General features: G+C 37.3%; 2 protein-coding genes and 1 pseudogene across 2 annotated transcripts; 1 reads left to right on the top strand and 2 right to left on the bottom strand.

The window, feature by feature from the left end:
• Positions 1-12,927: 12,927 nt before the first annotated feature.
• On the top strand, positions 12,928-13,437 carry LOC143581106 (F-box protein GID2 pseudogene; annotated as a pseudogene).
• A 3,442-nt stretch (positions 13,438-16,879) lies between these two features.
• Positions 16,880-18,315, bottom strand: LOC143581114 (transcription factor MYB73-like). Its single transcript, XM_077063972.1, has 3 exons — positions 17,817-18,315; positions 17,633-17,713; positions 16,880-17,277 (listed from the first exon to the last, which is right to left on the bottom strand). Exons 1-3 carry the CDS (start codon positions 18,142-18,144, stop codon positions 16,889-16,891), a joined length of 798 nt encoding a protein of 265 aa, XP_076920087.1. The 5' UTR covers positions 18,145-18,315; the 3' UTR covers positions 16,880-16,888.
• A 2,893-nt stretch (positions 18,316-21,208) lies between these two features.
• On the bottom strand, positions 21,209-23,996 carry LOC143581099 (cysteine proteinase mucunain-like). Its single transcript, XM_077063963.1, has 5 exons — positions 23,488-23,996; positions 22,487-22,722; positions 22,251-22,391; positions 21,590-22,039; positions 21,209-21,402 (listed from the first exon to the last, which is right to left on the bottom strand). The coding sequence occupies exons 1-5, from the start codon at positions 23,951-23,953 to the stop codon at positions 21,325-21,327; spliced, it is 1,371 nt and encodes a 456-aa protein (XP_076920078.1). The 5' UTR covers positions 23,954-23,996; the 3' UTR covers positions 21,209-21,324.
• Between the last annotated feature and the right edge of the window lie 239 nt (positions 23,997-24,235).

Raw genomic sequence — 24,235 nt, 5'->3', positions numbered from 1 at the left:
AAAACTCACCATCATATTGTGCTTTGTAGGCACCAATTGTGTAAAATTGATTAATAATGCTATCGAGAGAATCACCTCTATTATGACAAACCGCGATAGCATGCGAGCAAGGAAATCTTTCCATTTGCCACTTACCACATGTGCAATTTTTTTAAGGTACTCAACGGTGTAATCGTTTCCACCGGTTGAGTTTGGTTGTATCTTTGATACGACCTTGTACCTACCATTTCTAAAATCAAACTCCATCAAACGGTGTTCACGCGACCGAGCATCACGCTTTTCAAACCAACACCATGTGCGAAGGGGTAACCTTGTGTTACAGTTCCATGCAATCTCGGTGTGCGTTACCCATTGTTGCACCGACTTTTCAAGCGTACAATTAATTATGGCCTTGATTGGCATAAGCCTTATCCCCCACCCCAACGCATTGTTAAAGCTCTCCGAAATGTTAGTCGTTAGATTCCCCCAACGACGATGGTTCTTATCCTTTACAAGCGTCCAATTTTCCTCTTTAATACCTTTCAGATACTCCCATGCATTTGTATTCATGCGCTTCATTATACCAACTGAATGATTGTACTCCCTTACTTGTGTGGTGCTAACAATAATCCAACAAAGGCGTTTCAATTTAGACACCTTAAACTTTTGCATAAAATTGCTTCGAATGTGTCTTAGACAGAAACGATGAACGCAATTTTCTTTCCATACTCGAAGGTTTTTTAGGGCGTTAATGATACCTTTGTGTCTATCCGAAATAACACACAACCCCCCGATGTGATGCGATGTGAACCCAAAGTTGTGTGAAAAACCATTTCCAGCTTTCCACCGTCTCCTCATCAACAATTGCGAAAGCGATAGGGACAATGTATTTGTTGGCATTTTTCGTGACATCAATTAGCATTTTGCCCTGGTAAGATCCCTTCAAGTGAGTACCATCCACTGATATAATAGACATGCAATGTTGAAATGTTTTTATGGCAGGCCCAAATGCCCAAAACACAAATTTAAACGTAAAACAATCAGAAGGTCTGGTGGGACCATGTAGCAATTCAACAACGGTACCAGGATTAGATGTTTGTAATGCTGCAATGTATTGTGGTAACTCCCGAAAGTTACTCTCCCAAGAACCATAGATCCTCTCTACCGCCTCTTTCCGAGCTCTCCAAGCCTTGCTATAAGAAACATCAACGTGAAACTAATCTTTTATTGACGCTCGAATTTGTTTTACAGAATATGCAATGTCTTCACGCATGTTGTGGATGATACGTGTGGCAATATCCCTAGATTTCAAGCTTCTGTTGTTGTTTCCAACTACCGTCCCGTAGCAATTGTGTGAATTAACCCATCTGATAATTTGCCACATGTGATCATTTTTCTTCTTAACAGCGTTGACATACCAATTACATGGAGGACCTCTACTATAATTAGTTTTGCACTTAGGATTTGTTGAGTTGCATCTTGCTCTCCATTTGGCACTTTTGCTTTCAACAACATACAACTCCTTGCCACATTCAATATTCCACGACCGAACACCAAACATAACATCATCTTTGTTTTCAAAGTACATACCCAGACGCACTACGTAGGGAACAACTTTGTTCCATACCTCCATATCCTCATCGGTGTCGCCGTCATTAAAATCAGGAGCTTCATAAGCTCTTAAATCATCAAGATCGTGGGAATAATTCACAGTATCGTGTGACAATGCTTGTATATTTGTAGAGTTATATTGTGTAATAAATTCATGAACGATTTCATCATCATTGTCTGTGGTTTCTACCGATGACGGATCTGGTTCTGATTCTTCATCACTAGCTTGCTCAACATCTGATTCGGATTCAGATTCAAATTCAAAGTCAACATCGGCGTTAGCCATGTCATGAACGTTGGAAGATGGGCCGGCTTCAAGTTCATGTGGGTTCATAAACCCATTATAAGAATGAGCTGTTTGTTGGGGGGCCTCATACACAGAAGAAAAACCACGCATGAGATCCATACAACTGGATTGTGTGAATGGCACCATTGGCTCAATATGAGCGTAAATGTTAAGGTGAAAGTTACCCTCGTTGACCGCTAAAAAATACAACACTTCGAGACTAGGGTCGCTAAATATTTCGGATGATTGAGAATAGCCTAGATGAGTATAATATAACTTCAATTTTAAACTGTAAAATTCTTTTTGAACCTTAAGATGGAGATAAATCAAATCCAAAAATTCAACATATGAAAGTTTTTGTTGAATAATAACGATAATGTTTCTAGTATAATTATCACACGAAATAACTCCGTTTTCGTATGATACCTCACCACCCCAAAATAGCTGAACAAAAAACGGAGAAAACATTTTTGGTTTTGGTTATGATCTAAAAAAATATGTGATTGCTGGCTTTGGAGGAAAATAAACAAAGCATGTAGGTTGCTGGCTTTGGAGGAAAATAAACAAAGAACAAAAATTATGGGATGGTTGTGATGGTATGGTTGTCCAAAGCATGTAAATATATAGATTAAATGTTGGATGAAGGTTGGTGCATGCAGAAAATATTTAATGTGCATGTAGTATTAAATGAAACGGTTGGTATAAATAAATATGGTAGATGTCTCGATGTAAATGTGATTTAAAAGGAACTGTACTTTATTTCAGACTCCCCTCCATTACAAATGGAGGGGATATACCTTTTTCATACTGCCCGCCATTACAAAAGGAGGGGAGTACCTTTTTGCAATCCACGCCATACAAATGGAGGGGAGACCACTTTTTCAAACTCACCGCCATTACAAATGGAGGGCATAACCTCGTACTTGACACCCCTATCATGTATAAAACTTCCTGCCATTACAAATGGAGGTGACCCCTCTTTTGAAAAAAAAATAATTCCAGCCCCCCTTGTGATTTACCCTTGTATTTTGGCCCCTCTTTCAAAAAAAAAATCCCCCAACGGTCATAACCACCCCCCTCCCAACGGATAGATTTCTTGGTTTCCACCCCATCTCACGCGTGATGGCCATCACGCAAACCTCCTCGATTTCACGTGACAAGGTAGCGGCGGCGGTGTGGAAAAACCCACCACGCGTGATGGGAGCTCCATCACGCACCGCCCCGTCCCCCTTACAAGTCCAACTTAACTACGTTTTTAACTTAATGCATATGCTACAGTGTGGACACATAAAGCAGAAGTAAGTCGCTGATCTCACAGCCGTCCCATGGAGACGGCCTTCGGGTAGTCGCCCACCTCGCCCCTCCCTTGGGCCGCCTCTGCAGTGATCGTATATTACCGTGACGCTGAACAATTAAAATATATACCACCGTTTGCTGGCAAACACAATATATATGAAACAATGTATAATTGAATTCATTAATCCTCATTTTGGCTACAGTTTTACGTGCATACATGCAGTTGTATAAATATAGTCTCTAAATTACACTAGAAAATTAAATCACAAAACACACACACAAATTAAAGGTTAAATTTTGTATATGTTAATGACCAGGTCCTCTTTTACTTGGTTCAGAAGCTAATGACCGCATCTTCCACCTTGTATTACTGTTACTAGTTGAAGAGACGACTAATTCCGCCATCTCTCCTCCTGTTTGTTTGCGTCCGGCGGTAGCATCAATGGCGGTGGTGATGACTTTATTTTGAAGATCCCGGCAATGAACCGCGCTAAAGTGTGTTGTTATTAACATAAATATGATACCAAAAGCAAACGAACAGCCTCTCAATGCCATATTAAATAAATATTGTGTACGTTTTTTTTTATTTGTTTAAGTGTGATGGTTTGAGGAGGAGATAGTAGCGGGGCAGCTGCGGTTGTGTCGGTGACGGTCGTGGTGGTTGTTGTTGTTAGTAAAGATGAGAAGATACAAGTGTCAATATATAGGAATTAGGAAGCAAAGACCGAGTTAGGACGGTGAAGGGCTTTTGAAAGTTGGTAACATGTTAAGTGTAAAGTGCTAACGAATTTGACTTTCTTGTTCCCACTTATGTCTTCTACGGTATTCATATCTACACTCAACTACCTCCAACTAATTTTTATTATTAATGTAAGTATGTGATTTTCGGTTGAAATTAATAGAAAAAAAAAATTTAAGTTACACTGAATTTTATCACGGTAAACGAGTACAGTCACATAGCTTATTAGAGCATGAACCGGAGCTCGGTTTGTTTCGAACTCTATATCTAATGCTTAAGCTCAATTTATGAGTCCTTTGATATTATCAGGTTCAACTCATTTATTATTCATTGATGTTTAAAGAGAGATTTATATGGAAAAAGAATGTGGTATTTTTTTAATTAGTAATTTCTTACCCAAAGGCTCTTTTTTTTATCCTCATTATTGTCCGTTTAGTACTCCCTGAACGTTCTCATCTTCTACGGTTCTACCGCACCATAAGTGGAGTAGAGTTACCTAGCATTACAAAGAAGCCACATCGGTCATCGCACCCTGTATGATTGCTATTCGCACCACCCACCTATGTTTTATATGACATGGGAGGTTTAAATTATCAACTTAGTTTTGCGATTCAAAAGTAGCTACCAACATAGCTTGTTGCTCGTCTGTCTTTAATTTCGATGTAAAAGAGTATATATTTTGCTGGTGAATTGAATAACGCTTAACTATAACTTCGGGTTGACATAGATTAGATAACAATAAGACAATAATGGGTTAAATTTTCAATAAGTAGAATAGTAGGAGGGTGAAATTGAAAATGAAAATATTTCAAAGAATGTTAAGTTGACCCTCAATCTTGTTGTGAATTCAGCTGGTGTGGACCAAATATTTTGGTGAAGACTGTCGGGAATTTTGTTGGTTTTTTTTAGTTTTGACTTCTATACCGGCAACACGCATCGCTTAGTTTTCTCTACATTTGTTAATTGCTTACATCACAATGACTTGTCAATGACATAATAAAAAGTAATTTTCGAATTGTAGCATCAATAATATTGAAAGTAGAGATAAGATCGACACCAAAAATATCAGTTTTGAATTTCAAGAAAAGTGGTAACCAATGTACCGAATCTATCGATACGAATACTCGTTGCAAAATTGTCCATCTCTATGTGGTATCGGTACCGCCGATACGATAGTGAAAATAGTTGCACGGAATTCGGAAAAGGTGGGTACCGAATACCGCACATAATTTATCGGTACAGTAGTACTGGTTCGTTGTGGTATGGGTATTGATACTCGATACCAAATGATCATCCCTAATTGAAAATGTAATGGTTATAATCGATATAACCAACTGAAGTGGTCATAGGTTTAGCTTCATAAGAGAAAATGCATATATTTGTTAGATTTCTCACACCCCTACCCAAATAGCAAGGGATTATCTAAGAGGTACCTTACTTGATTATGATACCCCGCATAATTCTCCTCCTACCTTAAACTTTTAAGTGTTCTGAATTTGTTTTTAGAGCTGTATATGTTGAGGTGCACAAACCGGTTTAAAACTCAAAACCAGTCTGGGTTAAAACCGGTTCGGTTTGGTCAACAAAAGTCAAAACCGGTTTATGATCGGTTTCGGTTCGGGTTGAAACCGGTTTCTTATCATGTTACGATCGGTTTCGGTTCGGGTTTTGATCGGTTTCGGTTCGGGTTTTGACCGGTTTTTGTTCGGTTTCGGTTCGGTTAACCGGTTTGAAACCAGTTTTGGTGGAGAAAACTACAAACCGGTTCCAAACCTCCGGTTTCAATCGGTTCCAAACCGGTTTCTACATAATCGGTTTCAAACCAGTTCGGTTTCGGTTCAATTTTCATGTCGGGTCGGTTAACCGGTTTGTTTGCCCACCTCTATGTATATGCGGTGAGAGGCTGAGAGAACTAAGTATGAGTCCAATGATGACTAGGTCATATTTTTTGCTGTTAATGAGGTTGTTCATTACCACTTCTATTTAGTTTTTTATTTTATTTATTTTGTTTGTTTTAAATAAGCATAACCAAGGTTGATATATTTATTATAGCTATAGGTGTTGAATTGCCAACTTAACTACTTGTAGCAATATCACATGACCTAAAGTATTATTAAGTGCGTCCTATAGCTAATTTCGTTATATTCTAGCATGTTAAGATTACAAACAAAAATATAAAACAAATTTATGAAAAAGCCCAAATTTAATAATTCGTTTTGAGCCCAAAAGATTAAGTCGGCATGATAGACGAACTAGTCACTTAATAATAGCAAAATAATAAAAACAATAACTTGTTTAGTCTTGTTGCAATTTTACATAACCCTACCTGTAATTCTATAAGGCCTTGAACCCAGGTACCATATGTAGCGCTTTACTTTCTTTTTTTTTTCTTTTGTTAAATTAAACTCGGAAACATAAGGTAAGAATATAGATGGTTTGTGGATAAAATGAAATTTTAGGGCTTGAGGTTGTGGGTTTTATAGATTATACCCTTGTATATGGATTTCCAAAGCCATGTTCATATTCAAGCCCATTCTAACTCTTTGGTATTATTATTAATATTATATGTCATCAATAAATATTAAATCAATAATAAATCTTGTAAATATAATTTATACATCTCTTTTTATTGTTTCGACGAGATGGATGCTACATTTTCTCCCTAATTGATAGCATGTAAAATCATTACTCTTTTTCTGAATGCTTGAACTTGTTTTACTTATAATAGACCAACTAATATGTTACGATTGTCAGATATACTAATAGTTTTGATTCAACTTAAGCAATGTCAAAACGTTAGAATAAAGTCAAAACGTTGAAACAAAACCAATTATTTTATTATATGTGAAGAAACACTAAGTGACCCCTGGCAGATTATGGGTAATCTGGGGGCTAAGTAATGTTTCCCACGAAGGTTAGGTCCAGCAGAGTAAGTTGTACTTCAAGGAACCTGCAAAACAGACACCGTAAGCTCGTCACTGAGAAGGGGGGGGTTCCTCCTTGTGACCACCCTCCGGCGTGAGAATCAGTCTATATTGCTCTTTAAATATAAAAGTATATGAATACTATTAGAGCAATTATCAAGTAAGTTATACGAGATAGTAGATGATGAAATGATAATACCATTTGCTGTCTTTTATAGCCGAAGGTGGGTTTCCAAGGGGTTTAGCCGGCCCAACACGCTACCAACTGTAACCTATGCACGTGCCCTACCTGTGAGTGGTGGATAGGTAGCGGCTGACACAGAGCAGGCGTGCCGTGCACTCTTCGTCTTCTACCAACTGCAGGCTAGGCACGTGGTCTGGCAGGAGTTGGTGGGCAGGCGGCGGCTATTGGTCACAGTGCTGTGGCGTGCTGTCTGCCACGCTGCTGTCAGTGAGCTGTCGCATTCTTGGTCAGATCTTTTGTCTTTACCTCGTCAGGTATCACGCAAAAGATCCTCCATCATACAGACTGGCCCATTTTGGCGGGAGTTTTCCCCCTCCCGCCTCTGCTCATTCTTTCAGGTGACACTGAATATTTGTAAGTGTTAAGCCTTATGCGTGTAGCTATGCTGTGCGGGTAGCCTTCCCTGATGGCTTGTATCCGCGACTGCGGGAACAGGCGGGTTACTTTACCATTGGGAGGCTTTTCCCTGCGTATGCAGCTTGCATACTGCGCGTAGGCTTCTCTGAGCATGGTGGGTCCTGCGGGAGTAGATGGTCTTTGCGCAGACATCCCTGTTCAAGGTGAGTCATGCGGGACCAACTGAGCCCTGCTGGGACCTACCTCTTCAAGTCCCCCCAGTCCAATGTTCTTTTCACGAATGTCTAATAAAGTGAGGTGAACTTTTGGACTTAAGCAAAGGGTTTTAAAACGGGGTTTTTGTAAGGTTTTCCATGGGGGTTCTTCCCGCGGAAGTCCTTGTCACTTGCAGAAATTCCCGAGTTTCCTGCTTGGTCTTTGGGTATGATGCGGGTAGGTCTGTAACCTCCTCGCAAGTCAGGAGCATTGAGTCTTAGTTGTGCGGATTCTCCCTGTGGTTCTGGTAGTTTTTTGAACATAGTGATCAATTATGTTTTAAACCACCAATTCCATCTTGGAGCCTCAAACAACGTAGTACTCGATGTTCCCGCTATGCGGGGATATTATTTCCGTTTTCACAAGCATTGCCCAGAAGATCCTTCCTGGTTTCAATTCTCAGCGGGTGCTAGGTATGTGAAGGGTTTTGCCTTTACACTGTACCTGCATCCGTCTTATGGTTACTTTACTTCCAAGGTATTCCTGGCGTCCATTCCCTGCGTATGCAGCTTGCATACTGCGCGTAGGCTTCTCTGAGCATGGTGGGTCCTGCGGGAGTAGATGGTCTTTGCGCAGACATCCCTGTTCAAGGTGAGTCATGCGGGACCAACTGAGCCCTGCTGGGACCTACCTCTTCAAGTCCCCCCAGTCCAATGTTCTTTTCACGAATGTCTAATAAAGTGAGGTGAACTTTTGGACTTAAGCAAAGGGTTTTAAAAAGGGGTTTTTGTAAGGTTTTCCATGGGGGTTCTTCCCGCGGAAGTCCTTGTCACTTGCAGAAATTCCCGAGTTTCCTGCTTGGTCTTTGGGTATGATGCGGGTAGGTCTGTAACCTCCTCGCAAGTCAGGAGCATTGAGTCTTAGTTGTGCGGATTCTCCCTGTGGTTCTGGTAGTTTTTTGAACATAGTGATCAATTATGTTTTAAACCACCAATTCCATCTTGGAGCCTCAAACAACGTAGTACTCGATGTTCCCGCTATGCGGGGATATTATTTCCGTTTTCACAAGCATTGCCCAGAAGATCCTTCCTGGTTTCAATTCTCAGCGGGTGCTAGGTATGTGAAGGGTTTTGCCTTTACACTGTACCTGCATCCGTCTTATGGTTACTTTACTTCCAAGGTATTCCTGGCGTCCATTCCCTGCGTATGCAGCTTGCATACTGCGCGTAGGCTTCTCTGAGCATGGTGGGTCCTGCGGGAGTAGATGGTCTTTGCGCAGACATCCCTGTTCAAGGTGAGTCATGCGGGACCAACTGAGCCCTGCTGGGACCTACCTCTTCAATATGTTATATACTTTTGCTTAATGAAAATAATAAACCAATAATATGTTGTATTCTTTAGTGTCCAATCTAGTCAAACGTTGAATCTAAACCAAATCCTAAACTTTTGTTTCAATTTTTCAAAGTTATAGTTTGATATAAAAGAGATTAAAAATAGACAGCTTGACTAATAACTTGACTTAAACACCATATCACAAACAACTCTAATTATAATTCAACGTAGATATCCCGGACATCTTAATAAAAATGGTTGCAAACTTTTGATGTTTTTTTAATGAGGATCTATCCGGACATCTTAATTAAATGGTTGTAAACTTCGTTCGATTTAGTTTGAATCAAAAGATGAGTTTTGTATTTAACATTTTATTCGATTCTAAATAATAGTAATAATAATAATAATAATAATAATAATAATAATAACAGTGACAACAATAACATCCCTAATGAAAGCCTAATCTGATTAAAAAGCCTACCAAATAAATACAAACAATTGAGATTATAATTAGGTTTCATGAATTACGATTTGAATTAGGTTTGAATTTAATTCTTTAATGTACAATTCAAACCAATAAAAACGACACTTATTTATATAAGAATTACAAGCATGATTTGATCGTGTGAGGTACAAAATATAACTTTTGAGCCGATAAATATCGCTTACGATTAGTCATGGTGGTAGCTTATCGAAAAGTAGGGGTATTGGAATAATCGATAAGGAAGACAAGAGAGACGTCGAGAGAACTAATGGGTGCAAGTGTGAAACTGTGAAGGTGAGAAGGCAAGCTTAAACATTAGTGTGAAGATATTAATTTATTTTGTTTTTCTTACTAGTAGCTCGGTAGAGCTTGTGAAATAGGGGTAAATAGAGGACCATATAGTAGAACTATAAAGTATAAACAATTAAATTGAAAAATGAAGGGTTAAAACTTTCTAATAACTTATTACAACGGTTTGGTTTTGGTCAATACTTATTTATGTAACAGAATAAACAAGTTGTTAATAGATTTGGTGGCTAATTTATGACTCAGACATATACAGGTCCAGTTGTAAAATTGGTCGCCAACAAGTTCGAGAGCTAGTTACAACGGAAATTGTAGTTGCTGAATATGGTTGTATATATTCCAGTTGTAAAAACAAATGCTCATTTGTCACGTACTCCCAGTTTCATGTGCGTTTATTGTGGATCTCCTTGAATAAGTGGGATGAGCTTGTTCTTCACTCCTTGTTTGTCTCAATCCAGTCTTTTGCTATTCATCGTAGAGTTGATGATATCGGTTTTTTTCCACAAACCAGTTTCGGGTTGAAACCGGTTCGGTTGAGTCAAAGTGGTCAAAGAAGGTTTGGGCTTGGAAACGGTTTTTAGAGTGGGAAAATCAAACCCATCCAAAACGGTTCAGGTTGGTTTGAAACCGACTCGATTTAGAGCCGGTTTTGAGTTTGTTAATTATTTATTTTGAAACAACAGTTCTATAAATAAAATCCGATGCTACACTTAGGTTCATTGGTGATTTAAAAACGTTTATGGCTATATTGCCAATTGTTTTAGTCAAATGGATAATATGATGACTTTCCTTTTGTTCTTAGGCATTTGATAGATTTTTAGAAATTTATAACTATCTAGAGTGGTACGTACCTTGATATGTTTGACATTCGATGTGCTTTGTTTTTGTTTGTGCAACTAATTTATGAACAACCATTATTTGTATTTTGGGTTCCCAAACTTTATTCGATTATTAAATTTGATATCATGTGAAGCTAAAACACCGAAATATCGATCACTCCATGTTCCATTTTCTTCGTCACTTGATCTTGAAACTTTTATGATATGATAGAAATAAGAAATTATTGAGCTTGTGCTTGAATATACAACACAAATAGATGTGTTCTATGTGCTCGTTGGGAGATATACTACCTAAGGTTTTTGAACATTGAAATATTTTGCTTGAGCTATTTCGATAGATAGACTATCTCTTGTTTAATTGCTTCATCACCTGACCTTGCAGTTATGGCATAAATTGTATGATATCAAATGTGACAGTGAATTAAGAATTAAGATCATAACGTCTCTATCTAGTACTCATAGAGAACGTCTTATATTTGGTTACAATGGATGCATAGTCTGATAGATAGCCTTTTGTAGTAGGAAAACACTCCCAAAAAACAAGATAAAGAAGCTAGATATTGAAACAATTTTTCTTCATATTTTTCATTACTTCAATTCTCATAGAAACAACCTTTTATAGACAAAACAAATAAACAAGGAAACTACCCACTATCCTAATAATTAGACCCATTACCTAGAATACTAAATAAAAAAATAAACTAGAATTAAAACTAATAAAAACTAGTGGGGCATGCATGAAACATGGAGTTGAGTTGTTGCATGAAGTAGGAACGTGGATACGATGATGTGGGTAAGGCAACAACAGTCGGATCGTATCATAGTCCATAGACCAATTTTATGACACTAATATTTTATCTAGTGGATGGTTTATAACTTTGTATGATACTACTTTATTCAGTTATGACATATTCATACAATTTTATTTTATAAACTTTGTCATCACACCATCTAATATTTATTACAATTTGATTTTTTCATGTTTTTGTGTAATTCCACTCGTCTGCTCAATCGGATTTATGTTCATTCATGTTTTCGTCATGTGAAAAGTTTATCATGGGCTATCCATAAGGAATAGTAAATACGACCTTGATATTTCAGATACCTTAGACGAGTGCTAAAAAATGCTCTTATATGGAATGCTTTTTTTTTTCAAATACCGATGAATCTAGAACCTTTGAGTTGATATAATGTTTTTTTTAAGTATTGACCATGGGTCTTCACATTTATATTTTTATTTATATTAAAAAGGTAATAATTGTGGAATAAATGAAAGAGCGTTACGAGACTTATTAACACTACACATCTTTTTGCAAAACGCCCCATTTTGTTACCGTGACGCTACTGTAAACAATTAAAACACACAATATCAAACACTTAAAGCATGTTATTTCGCTCACACATCAACATCTTACCAATATGTGATCCATGTCTTCATCATTAAGGCATATGGGACATAGCGTATCCGGGAGGGCCAAACCTCTAAACAAAAGGCCAATTTGGTAGGAATCCTACCGTCTATCGCGCATCGATCAATTGAAGAGATTGACCATCGATTAACTGAAGAATCCCAAAAAAAGATTATTGAGATTACTAGGCGAAGACCAACATCCCATATGGTGTTGCCATGTTGGCAAGGAAGATGTCACATCTCCTTGCTAGCGGTCAAAATTCCTCGCCATGAGTAAAAAATGGCAAAAAATGGACACGTTGACAGGGAAATACGAAAATTCCTCGATTGGGCGAGAAAAAGTTCAAATTTGAAAAAGAAAATGTCTAATGGCTAGTTTGATAATTTATATACTCAAATGTGTAGTGATTTTCCCTTAATTTAAATACTTTTATTATTTAATATTTATTGCCAATATGACTATATCATCAATAATTCTTAGGTGGAAGACAAACTCACCAAGTTCATGGCGAAAACGACAAAGTAGGTAAGGAGCAGATTAATGACGTGTAGGGGCTTTGAAGCACTAGGATTTCCCATCATATTTAAATAACTAATTAAATAAAATCAAATCAAAAAAACTTAATTTTTTATTATGTTTTACAAATAAAGTCTTGTGTTTTATACGTATAAAAAGAAAATAAAATATATGTGTTTAGCCACCGATAGTCAACTTGACATTTGTCAGAAACACAAACACAATAGAAAACAAAAAAACAAACGACCAAAGGACATAATAGTAAGTTTCTTGAAACCCCCCAAATAGCATTCATTTCTCATTTTGTCCTTTTCGTTAACCATCAAAACCTTCTTCATCTTATAAACCCATTTACTTTCCCATCCCAAATTCACACTTCACAAATAATAATAATAATAATAATAATAATGAAGAGACCCACACCTCTTAATTCCACCGGCCATACCATGTTCAAGAAGATCAAACAATCCTCAACCTCCTCGGTGTTCTCCGACGAAAACTTATTATACGAGGTGTTAAAACACGCGGACGCAAAAACATTAGCCACGGCTGCTTGTGTCAACAAGCACTGGCATCGGACGGCTCAGGATGAGCGGCTATGGGAGCAGATCTGCACGGGTAATATTATTGGGTGCCAAAACGAACACCTTCGTATTGTGGTACTCGCACTTGGTGGCTTCCGATGTCTTCATTCTCGGTACTTGTTACCGTTATCTAAACCTTCTGTTTCCATCGAAACGTCGTCATCGTCTTGTACTGTTGCTGCTGCCACGTCATCGCCGACGTGGCCGTGTGTTCTGCCGCCGCCGCGTGTGGTTGCTCCGGCGAAGGTTGACACTCGTTGGGGGAAAGATGAGATCCAGCTGTCGTTGTCTCTTCTGTCGGTTTGTTATTTTAGGAAATTGAATTATAAATGAAATTGATCGAAACAGAGTTTAACAGGTTGTGCATAGTAATTTCTTGACTTTTAAAACCCAAAACTCTGTTTTTAAGTAGAATCGGGTTTGCTATCTAAAAGTGGTTGTGACGCAGCTTGTTATCTGTCACTTTATTGTAGTTTTATACATTGATGATATATTTTGAAATGTGATGAATGGAAAAATGGTTAATTTGTGAATTTGAGTTTATTTTTTGTTTTTATTGTATTTGTGATTTTGGAGTATGATATTGTGAAGATGATGTTTTAATGTGGTGGTGGTAATGAGTGTTTGTTTGGTGTGTCGGGGTCTCCGGCGTGATCCACGGCGGTGTGACGGTGGTGGGAGAAATGAGGGGAAGCGTGTAAAAAGTGTAAAGGTGGGTGAGGGATGTGTCGTCTTCCATGTTGGCGTTATGTATAAAGGCAAAATGATATAAAGACAAAATTAATTATCAGTTTATATGTTTTTTTTATTTAAATACTGATTTCAAACGTCTAAAAGCTGAAATATAATTCCAACTAATGTTACAAGTTACAACTCATTCTTACATACAGGCCTTGTTACTTTGTTAGCATGTTATATTAGTTTTTTATCCAAGCATGTTTTCACCATCGATAATATCAAACATTCATACCTATCATTTCTATATGCTTTAATAATTTTAGTATTTAGTTATGTTTTTGTGAGAAATAAAGTAAATAACCAAATAAAAACCGCATATAAGTGTCAGTGATCAAGAATAGTTACGCTCCGAAGGGGAAGCCCAACACATCACATGCAACGCCCCCTTGCACTCCACGTCATCACGAGTGAGGACAAATTCTTGTGTTGGAGATAGTCTTATTGCTAATTTTACATTTAATTGCTAATTTTACTATTAACTATTACAAGTATTTTACAAATTCAATAACTTCATATATTTGGCCATTCAAAATAATTAATAATAATAAGTTCAAAAAATGATAAATGTTACATACCACCAAGTTAACATAAAAAGCATAAATAACATGGTAATCATACAACACTTGAAACTAAAAACACTTAATATTTATGTGATAAAATTATTTTTTATAATTTTTTTATGTAATATCAATAAATTATGTTTCTGTGCAACTATGGATGAGATAGAAATCATCTAATATCATTTATGTAACATGTGAATCTTGTATCGATCTTCTATTATAATTTTGTTGATTGTTTATCTTGTGTTTTGACTGGGTTGATTGTCAAGCAATTGAATTTGTTGATCTTGTGTCGGACAATGGACATTGTTGAATTTTCTTTTGACTCATGTTAATTTTGTGTTGATTCTCTTTTTATTTATTTTGACTTGGATTGCCTATATGGTGAAGAGTCACTCCATAACCACTAATATGTTCATCATGACATCACGTCAATAAATTAACATTATCAAGCAAAAAACCAATACATATTTGAAGAAACACGGATCTACTCCCCACTAATGGGTCCTAGATCCGATGAGTCCACAGGGTAGGATACGGTTAACTGCCAAAACGATATGAACACAATTTCCAAAGTCCAGTGACGTGAATCCTACAAAACAGAACACCGTGAGCTCGTTACGGGAAGGATGAGGTGGGGGATCTTCCCGTAACCACCCTCCGGCGTGAGAATAAGTACCGTTCTGACTTGAGAGATAAAGTACTTAAGTAAATTGAGAGAGTACAGTGGGAGTGAAGTAAATACCTCATGGTGATTGAGAGGGTATTTATAGCCGAATGATGTGGGAAGGTAATTGGGCCAGCTGTCCCTTTGGAAGATGCTCTTATAACCGTCTGGACACGTGTCCTCATATTACTGGTTAAGTTCATACGTTGCATGTGCATGTATAACAACCTGGACACGTGTCCTCTTATGATAGGACGAAGAATAACCCTGGCCATGTGCACGGTTATAACAACCTGGACAGGTGTCCTTCAATAATTGGCTGATACATCATGTATTACTTAAGAGAGTATCTTGGTAAATCTTCTAGAGTGTTGTTATACTCCGACAGCTGTCCCGGGGCATTAACTCGTAGCTGTTTACGCGGACGGTTTTTCTGTCCTGCGGACGACTTTTGAGGGTGCCAGGATGCTTTCGCATGCCTTATGGAAGTGTTTCTTCCACCCACGGTTATGCGGATGGTTTGAATGTCCCACGGGTGCCTTATGAGGGACTTCTGATTAACCCGCGGGTACTACTTAAGGGTATCTGGGTCTTTTTGGTACCCTACCTCTATAATATTTATACGAATACCCACCATTATATATCAACCAATAAAGGTGCATAGAAAATCGGGTTGGAACCCAATACTTTAAAACCACTTAAAAACAGCTAAAACCCAAACCAAACTGGTCAAATATGATCCTTTCCTCTAAAATCCATGTTATAACCGAACTCGTTTGAGGCACTTTGAGCCAAAAACCCAATTAACATATCTTCATCTTATAGTTAACGATGGACTAAAAATAACTTACGGGAAAAAAAACCTTGAATTTTGACCGCGAGCTGATGCGAATTTGACCAGAATCATTTGATGGTATCAATGATAACCCCCCTCCGCCGGCGACTGACAAAAAATTGAAAATGTAAAACAAACTAAAAGCAAATAAGAAGTTTGGCGACCTATTACATGATTGGTCGCCAAACTTCTTAATTATTATATATAATAATAGGGTATACGACTTATATATTTTCCCTCTCTCATACATACTATAAAAATTAGTTATGGAATTATGATATTCCTAATGAGCTTACAAATCATTTCAATCTCATGAATACCAAGTGAAGCTGGCTATTATTGATAAGGTGGCACATCATTATTCTTACAAGAAGCTTTTACATTTAAGATTTTACCAGGAGGAGTTGTATTAAATATTAGACTATGTTTAGTCAAAACTCAAGATATTTTCTCAGTCACCAAGTGAGGCATTTTATAAAAAAAAATGGCGGTAAAAAACTTCATAACCCTCTTGTAATCACATTTTTTTTGTCTCTTTCTCGGTCACACAAACACAACAATGGTCGTTAATGCCCGCAAAACGCTTGGAACAAAAAACTATCTCAAAAAGCCCGGGGGCGCTTTGGGGGCATTTTAGAATTTCACCTCACGAGTTATGTTTTAGGATTATTTTGGTTTATCATTTGGTTAGTTACATATACCTTTTAATTAGTTTTGTCAACAAAAAGATTAATTTTTATCATAAATACTAAAGCTTAAACCCGAAAATATATGACAGTTTCAGGTCACGTTTCTGCTTAAATTCAAACATTTTAACACGAAAAAAACCACTAATTTCAGTTTATATGATATTAAAGATTATCATCAAGAAAACATATGCAAATTAAAAAAAAAACAAAAAAAAAACTTTCAGAAACTTTAAAATTTGAATTTCTTTCTATCAACTTAATTGAAGCTTATTAGTTGTTATTATCATCACCATCCTCACAGTTTGCTGTTTACAGATTCAACCTTCTTCCCTATCCCGAAAACATAACGCCTCACTTCACTTTTTATCACTTCACGTATCAACGCAAGTAACTCCGGCTTCAAAAACTCATAACTCACACCTCCACTTTGCACCGCCGGTCGCGGTACCGGTTGCTGTTGCATTGGAGCCTCCTCCGTCGACTTTTGTTCCGGTTCAGTTCCAGGTAATGACAAGCTCAAAAAAGTCGGTGGATCAACCCGAACAATCCGGTTCGAACCGGTTAAATCGGACTGGGTACGGTTGCTAGGGTTGAGAAACAAACCTCCGTTGCCGGTTGACGATCCGGAACTAGCAGACCGCTTCAACGCCGGTTGATAAGTCAGCGGAACCGAGTCGTCAAGATCTATGAATGTAATTTTAAAAAGGCTCAGTTTTACTATTAAGGAAAAGCTAGCGACACAACATGTTGACTTAAATAATAATAATAATATTAATAAGTTTGAATTAAATACAAATTAAATTAATATGATAACTGTGAGTATGAGATCCAAATAGTATAATTACATATACAGCATAATGCAATTAAACTGCGATGTAATAACATAACTACACTACTTGATTATCAGAGTTAGGACATTAATTTAATTTGTATGTTAACTTTCCCCATAATAATAATATTAACTAACAATTCACCCGAATAATCCGGTTCGAACCGGTTAAATCCGACTGGGTACGGTTGCTAGGGTTAAGATACAAACCTCCGTTGCCAGTTGACGATCCGGAACTAGCAGACCGCTTCAACGCCGGTTGATAAGTCAGCGGAACTTGCTCGTCAACAACTATAAATGTAGATTTAAAAAGACTAGTTTTATTATGAAAAAAACGCTAACAACACGACTTGTTGAAATAATAATAATAATAATAATAATAATAATAACTAACATTTACGCTTTAGCGTCGAATTCCAGTGATTCTTAATGGCGTTATCAGTGCGACCATTAAGCAAACGCGCGATTGTGGCCCACTTGTTGCCAAATCGCGCATGAGACTTGGCAATTATCTCATCCTCCTCCGGAGTAAACGGGCGATGCTCGACCTCCGGAGAGAGCTGGTTGCACCAGCGCAACCGGCACGACTTCCCGGATCGGCCAGGGATCGATTTGCTGATCACCGACCAGTTCCGGGGGCCGTGTTGTTGAACTAGGGATTGTAAGAGGACGTCTTCTTCGTAGCTCCATGTGCCTTTGATTTGTTCTGGTTGATCTGCCATTGCAATGAGATTGAGAGGGTCAACTAGATTGGATTGATGGTGAACATGGTGAGGGTTATTAGGTGGTTGACTATTGAGTTTGAGTTTGTGAAATTGAAGTGGGTGTTTATATATACATATATAGTTGAGGAAGTGGTGAAGATAAAGATGAACAGATAACCGGAAGGCAGTTATGATGTTATTTTACAACTGCCAAAGGACACTTGTCGAATTGAGCATGCACAACTGCATGACATCACCACTATGAATAATAGGGAAACCATATGTTATTAGATTATAAAATTTATTTGAATGTTTGTTATATCTATGTTAGAACCCTTATATCAAATGATATCGAATGTTATAAGATTGTTACCTAACTTAGTGCTGAGAAGAATGCTAGTCCGATAGAGTAACCAAGATATTTAACTTGAGACCGACCTGAAATTGGACCGAAAAAGCATGTTTGGTTAAGTTATGGGTCTTGATTTTTCGATAGAATTCGCATTCGTGCGAGGTATAACCGAATGACGGAATATAAAACATTTTAGCTTGTAAGTTCATATTTGGTCCTATCCAAATGGAAACTGAACTACCCTATATCCATCCAGTTTTCAGTTTTGATTTTCTAAGAATTTCGGGAATCAGGATCATTCCGGTTTCAACTCAATGCACACTGTTGAGTCGTAACCGTCACACTTTTGGGTGGGCCGAGTAATAATGTTTTGTTTTTCGAGCAGAAGAGTAATCTATTTGCGTGGATGATCCTAGATGTTCGGGCATTTACGGTTTAAAAGAAAAGTAAAAAAGAATACATGCTGTTAAGTGGTCCCCACGCAAACGGCCTGTTGTCACTGCTTATTTTATGCAAGTGCTCGGTGCTCCCCTGCCTCCAGCTTCCCAACCACCCTGCATTTCCTTAATTTCCCCCAACCTTCCACGATGCATTCTTAATTGTTTTAAGAACAATAACTGTTTTGCTTACGTTAGCTGCTTTCCTTCTGAGGATTATTTTAATCAACAATAACCATCATGTAACACTAATAGTAGTAACTTTGATTACTAATTAGAAACTATTATTTTTAAATACTATGTGATATTTTGCAAATGAGCATATTGTTCCTTAAGCTCGACAAATGAGTGGGTTGGGCTAGGTAGGTGCACGGTGCTCCGCTACCCCAAACTTCCCCAAATGGATTCTTGTCACGTGTGTGTCGACTCAATTTATGTAGGTGCTTGGTGCTCCGCTACCCAAGCTTCCCAACCACCCTTCATTCCTTATTTCTCCGGACCTGCCTCGGCATATTCTTTTGGGAACAAGGTCATAATTTGAGCGTTTTTAATTGTGAAAAAAAACAAATAAAAAAAAGGTTTTGTTAAGGTTTCGTACCCGTTTTTTTCACCACTAGTTGTCTAGTTATACACTTTATTTGGGCTCAGAATTAAGGGCCTTGGGCCCTTGGCTATTTTATTTTCTTTTGGGCCACATTCGCCCACATACTAATTCCTTTTTGTTAGGTCAGGCACTGAAGATGGGCTCATATTTTTGTCTGGGCTTCAGCAAAATGGGAGATCATACTACATCCTCAGGAGTCAGGAGGAGTTCAGGAATCTGGACATCGATAAAGGAGGAGGGTCTAAAAACGTCATTATTCATATCACGTCAACACCACGCAGACCTATGGGCTTTTTCCGGTTCTATGTGTAGTGGTTGAAGGCTGAAGCCCCTTGTAATGGTTAAATATTTTTTGAATTATGTAAATAAATGAATTAATTAAAATAGGCGGGTGAAATGGGGGTTTATTATTGGTTAGTTAAGCAAGTGGCATCAACACAAGCGCCCCAACGCCATTGCCACAAAAACGCAGGAGGGTTTTTCATTGAAAACGCCCACATGCGTAGTAGTGTTTGGGTGTTTTTTATGCAAAACGTAAATGATGAAGCCCCACTACGGATACCCTTATGTAATTATGTTCAAGTTTGAGCTTTACAACGCCAATCAACTCGCAAATTTTTTTTTTGATTTGTCTTGCATTATTAATTGTTTGAAGCTAATGGCATCATTTAGCTTGATACTTAATATTAAGCATATGTATAAGTTAGAATTAGTTGGTTACATTGTTTGTAATCTCTACCATAATAGGTGATGTGTCTTCTATCATTATTTGTAACTTATAATCCCAACTTTCACATTGCATGTTCTTCTTTGCTTTTTTTAGATCAGATAAGATGGATTTTAGTTTATATGAAGTTTATAGATGACTTTCTTCACAATTAAATCATTTATTATCCGGTCTAACCGGTTTATTGATCCTTTTTATATACTTGTTGAATCATGAAGCAATAATAGTTTATACATAATATAAAAGTATATATTTAATTGATTACCGATATACATTTAATTGTTCGTGTTTTATAAGTACTTGACCAAGCAAATGTCATATGATCAACCTCATCTGCAACCAATTTTATTAAATGTCAACAGTTAGATATATTTATTTGAACCAAATTCAGATCTCCACGTTATCTACCAAAATTCAATATTTATTTAAACCAAATTCAAACCTCCACCAGATACATGTACCATACCCATTCCCAATCTCCACGTTAGCTATAAGATTTGTATAAAAACTCATAATTTGTTTTAATTTTATTATTTCGTTTATATTTTATTTTAATCTTTTGCATATTTTTGCTGCCGAAATGAAACAGTCACGAAATTTGCAACCCTTTCCCGACCCGCCAATTATACAATTTATGATTTCAATCGCAAGTCGGTTGGTAAATTAGCTATTGTTTTCGGTAGTAAATAAACGGTTGTGCGACAGTAGTTGTCTTGTAGATTTATTTTTTTTACTGTGAAGTGTGTTTTGATTGAATAAGATCCATTTAAATGGAAGAGTTGCTTATAATTTCTAGTTCTCTAGTTCCAACTAAAACTATTGCTGATAAAGTAGTCTAATGGAATGCAACATTGTTTGACACTTAAGTAGCATCATAAAAACACAAGTAAAATAAAAATAACATAAAATTTTGTAAATGGATAATAATTTATTAAAGGAAAGCAATGTTTGTTACTGAAATTGAGTACAGGAATCAATGCAGCAGTATGTACAAATCAGCATCTGATAGGCCAGATGATAAATCAAATTGTTTAACTTGAATGATACAAATCATATAACAATCTCAAATGGCAGCTTCTCAAGTAGTCTTCCTCTCGTTAGTTGGCTTAGCAAGAATACGCTTCAACGCCTTAATTTCAAATCCGCTATTCTTACTCTGTTACACAAAATGCAAAATCCCATTAAATTTGTCAGGTTGGACTCACGGAGTAACGAGCCATAACAAGTAACCATTTTACGTGTCAGATATTGCATAAAACGCTTTGTGTACTAAAATTTCATAGTAAAACTAGCGTGTCAAATTTTGTGTACTGAAATTTATAAAAAAGTAGTGGCTGTATTACCTGTGAGCAGGTTCCGCGACGAACATTGCAAACGGGATAATCATGTGGGCAGCAGCTGTAGTTATCGTCACAGCAGGACGCCCCTTCTAAAGGACAGCAGCCCCATGCAAGGCAAGAGCCATGATACTTAAAGACACAACAGCAAGTGGTGCTTTGAGGGCAAGTGTAGTACTTGTCACAAACAGTCTCGGGTGCGGCTGGGGTAGGTGGCGTTGGACCAGGGTTAGGTGGGTTCAGACCGTTCTTGATTGGGTAAGATGCCTCCATTGCAATTCCACATTTACCGGTCTTTTGTTTTATGTTGCGTTCCATTCTTATGTAGCCTTGTTCACCCCATTCTGCACCCCATGAGTTTCTAACAATCCAATAATCCTTGCCGTTTTCTGTACCGTACCCAACCACGACGACACCATGGTCCAAATCAGTTCCACATGAACCAGTGAAGACGCCCTGAAAAAGTTTGAGAAACCGTTATAAGTCTAGGCCAGTTTTGATTTGTATTATCCAAATTACTTCATTTTGTCATAACTTGTTACAATTTTGTTTTAACTTTTCATTTTGTAGATCTAATGCCTATTCATGTACCGCTTCATCATATAATTTTAAAAGTTGTCTAAATAAATTTGAAGAGTAATTAAAACAATAATTTAAAACAAATTACCGAAGTGTAGAACTGGAATTCTCGGCCTCCAGCTTCAATAGCAACGGTAATAGGTTGGTTTGCAGCAGCCTTCTGCAATGCCGCCTCATTGTTCACAGGAACATCTTCATAACCATCAATTGAAACAACCTTTGCGTTTTTCTACACAACATAATTACGAAAAGTCAAGAATCAACCGCGTACCAATATTAGTAATATTTCAGTTAAAGTTTAACATGATAAAATACGATACAAACCTTGTTCTTGTCACATTTGCCATCTTTTCCTGTGTAAGGATAGTCTTTGTCTGAGTCAATACCGCCATTCTTGACAATGAAATCAAAAGCATAATCCATATCACCTCCATTGCATCCTTGGTTGTAAGATGTATCACAATCTACTAGTTCTTGTTCTGATAATGTAATTAGATCACCGGTCGCGATCTGGTTTACACCTTCTACTGATCCGATGGTTGAGAATGCCCAACAACTCCCTTCAATCCAATAAACATGATTATAAGTTAATGAACTTTAGATTTCGATTCCTAATCTATTTCCAAATTGTTTCAGAGTCAGTTTTACAAAATTAAGAAACAGGTCCCACAACTCTGGTTTTTTAATCCGTTGGCCAATCAAAATTATACTAAAAGTTGTCTAGCGGATCAATTCACCCTTTAATATATGGTTGTTTACTCGTGTTTGTGGATTGAAGGATCGAAAATGAAACAAATTCAAAACTTTTACACGAATCTGAAAATCATGGCACACGTATTGGCGGTGACACAAACACCAACTGTGAAACTAAAATAAAAAAGTATTTAACATTTTGCATATTAATACAATAAAATTCTAAATCTAAAATCTTACAAAGAAAAATACCAAAATAGTTTAAGTTATTGTAAAAAACATTTTAAACAAACTGGGTAATCGGGTCAACCCGTGATCCCATTGGGTTAAAATAAACAGAACCCGTTTATCTAAACACGTTCACATCAAAAAATTGACACAAACCCATTTAGTTTTTTTTAGATTTAAGAATAACCACGTGAATTTGGTGTTAGGTAGGAGTTATGTTTTCAAATTTTCATAAATTCTAGATAGGTACAACTAATTATTAGGTGTTTAATCTACAATACTATTATTTTAGTCTTTTCACGAGCATCATTGACATTTAAAAAGTTAAAAAACATATAATAAACATGCATGCGTAAAAAGTGGAAAATAAAGTGACAAAATAAATTTCAAAAATAACAACTCACCACAACTTCCTTGATCTTTCACGGCAGCCACGGCCCCTTTGGTCCTCCAGTCAACGGATTCCGGCAAGTCATCACCCGCCCGAACCTCGTATCGGTCACTTTTAACGTTATTTAACTTATTCCTCGAACCCATCTTCTTAGCACCCGTGTACCCAAGCCGGTACTCATCAACCGTGAGATCCGCAAACTTGTTTAGTCCAAGTTTATACGAATGATCACCCGAGTTGTGTTCATCGATGTACCGTAGGTTGTCTTTGAAGATTTGGAACCTGTTATCTTTCTCTCCAATGGCGTTGTAGACTTTGCCGTGTTTTACAAGCCATGATTCATACATGGCGTTGACTTCGTCATCCGACCGCAAGGTGGTCATGTGGGCGTTGTCGTAGCGGATGATCGACATGTCGGATGCGAATGCGGAGGTGAAGAGGGCGAAAAGGAGGAGGATGGCCATTGAAGAGGGGTTCATGTTGTGGTGGAGTGAAGATGGTGAAGGGAGAAGGGTAATATTTATAGAGTGGGAATGGGGAGGTGGTGTGAAGGAATGGATATTAATATTTGAATTATTGTTATTGTTTATGTTATCGAATCTTTTTTGGGTATCTTTTTTAATTTGGGATATTTTTGGTTTTTTACTTAACTTCTTTTTAAATGTATTGGGAGGCATTAATATGAAGTTTATTGGATGAGTGATGGATGTTTGTCAAAGAAAAGGAAGAATGATATGTAAAGAACTAAAGATGATGCAACA

Source organism: Bidens hawaiensis, unplaced genomic scaffold (genome assembly GCF_021521415.1).
Source record: "Bidens hawaiensis isolate Kalapana, Puna unplaced genomic scaffold, B.hawaiensis_p1.1 tig00030808_1, whole genome shotgun sequence".
NCBI classification, from domain to species: Eukaryota; Viridiplantae; Streptophyta; class Magnoliopsida; order Asterales; family Asteraceae; genus Bidens; species Bidens hawaiensis.
This window is presented reverse-complemented; position numbering and strand designations above follow the sequence as displayed.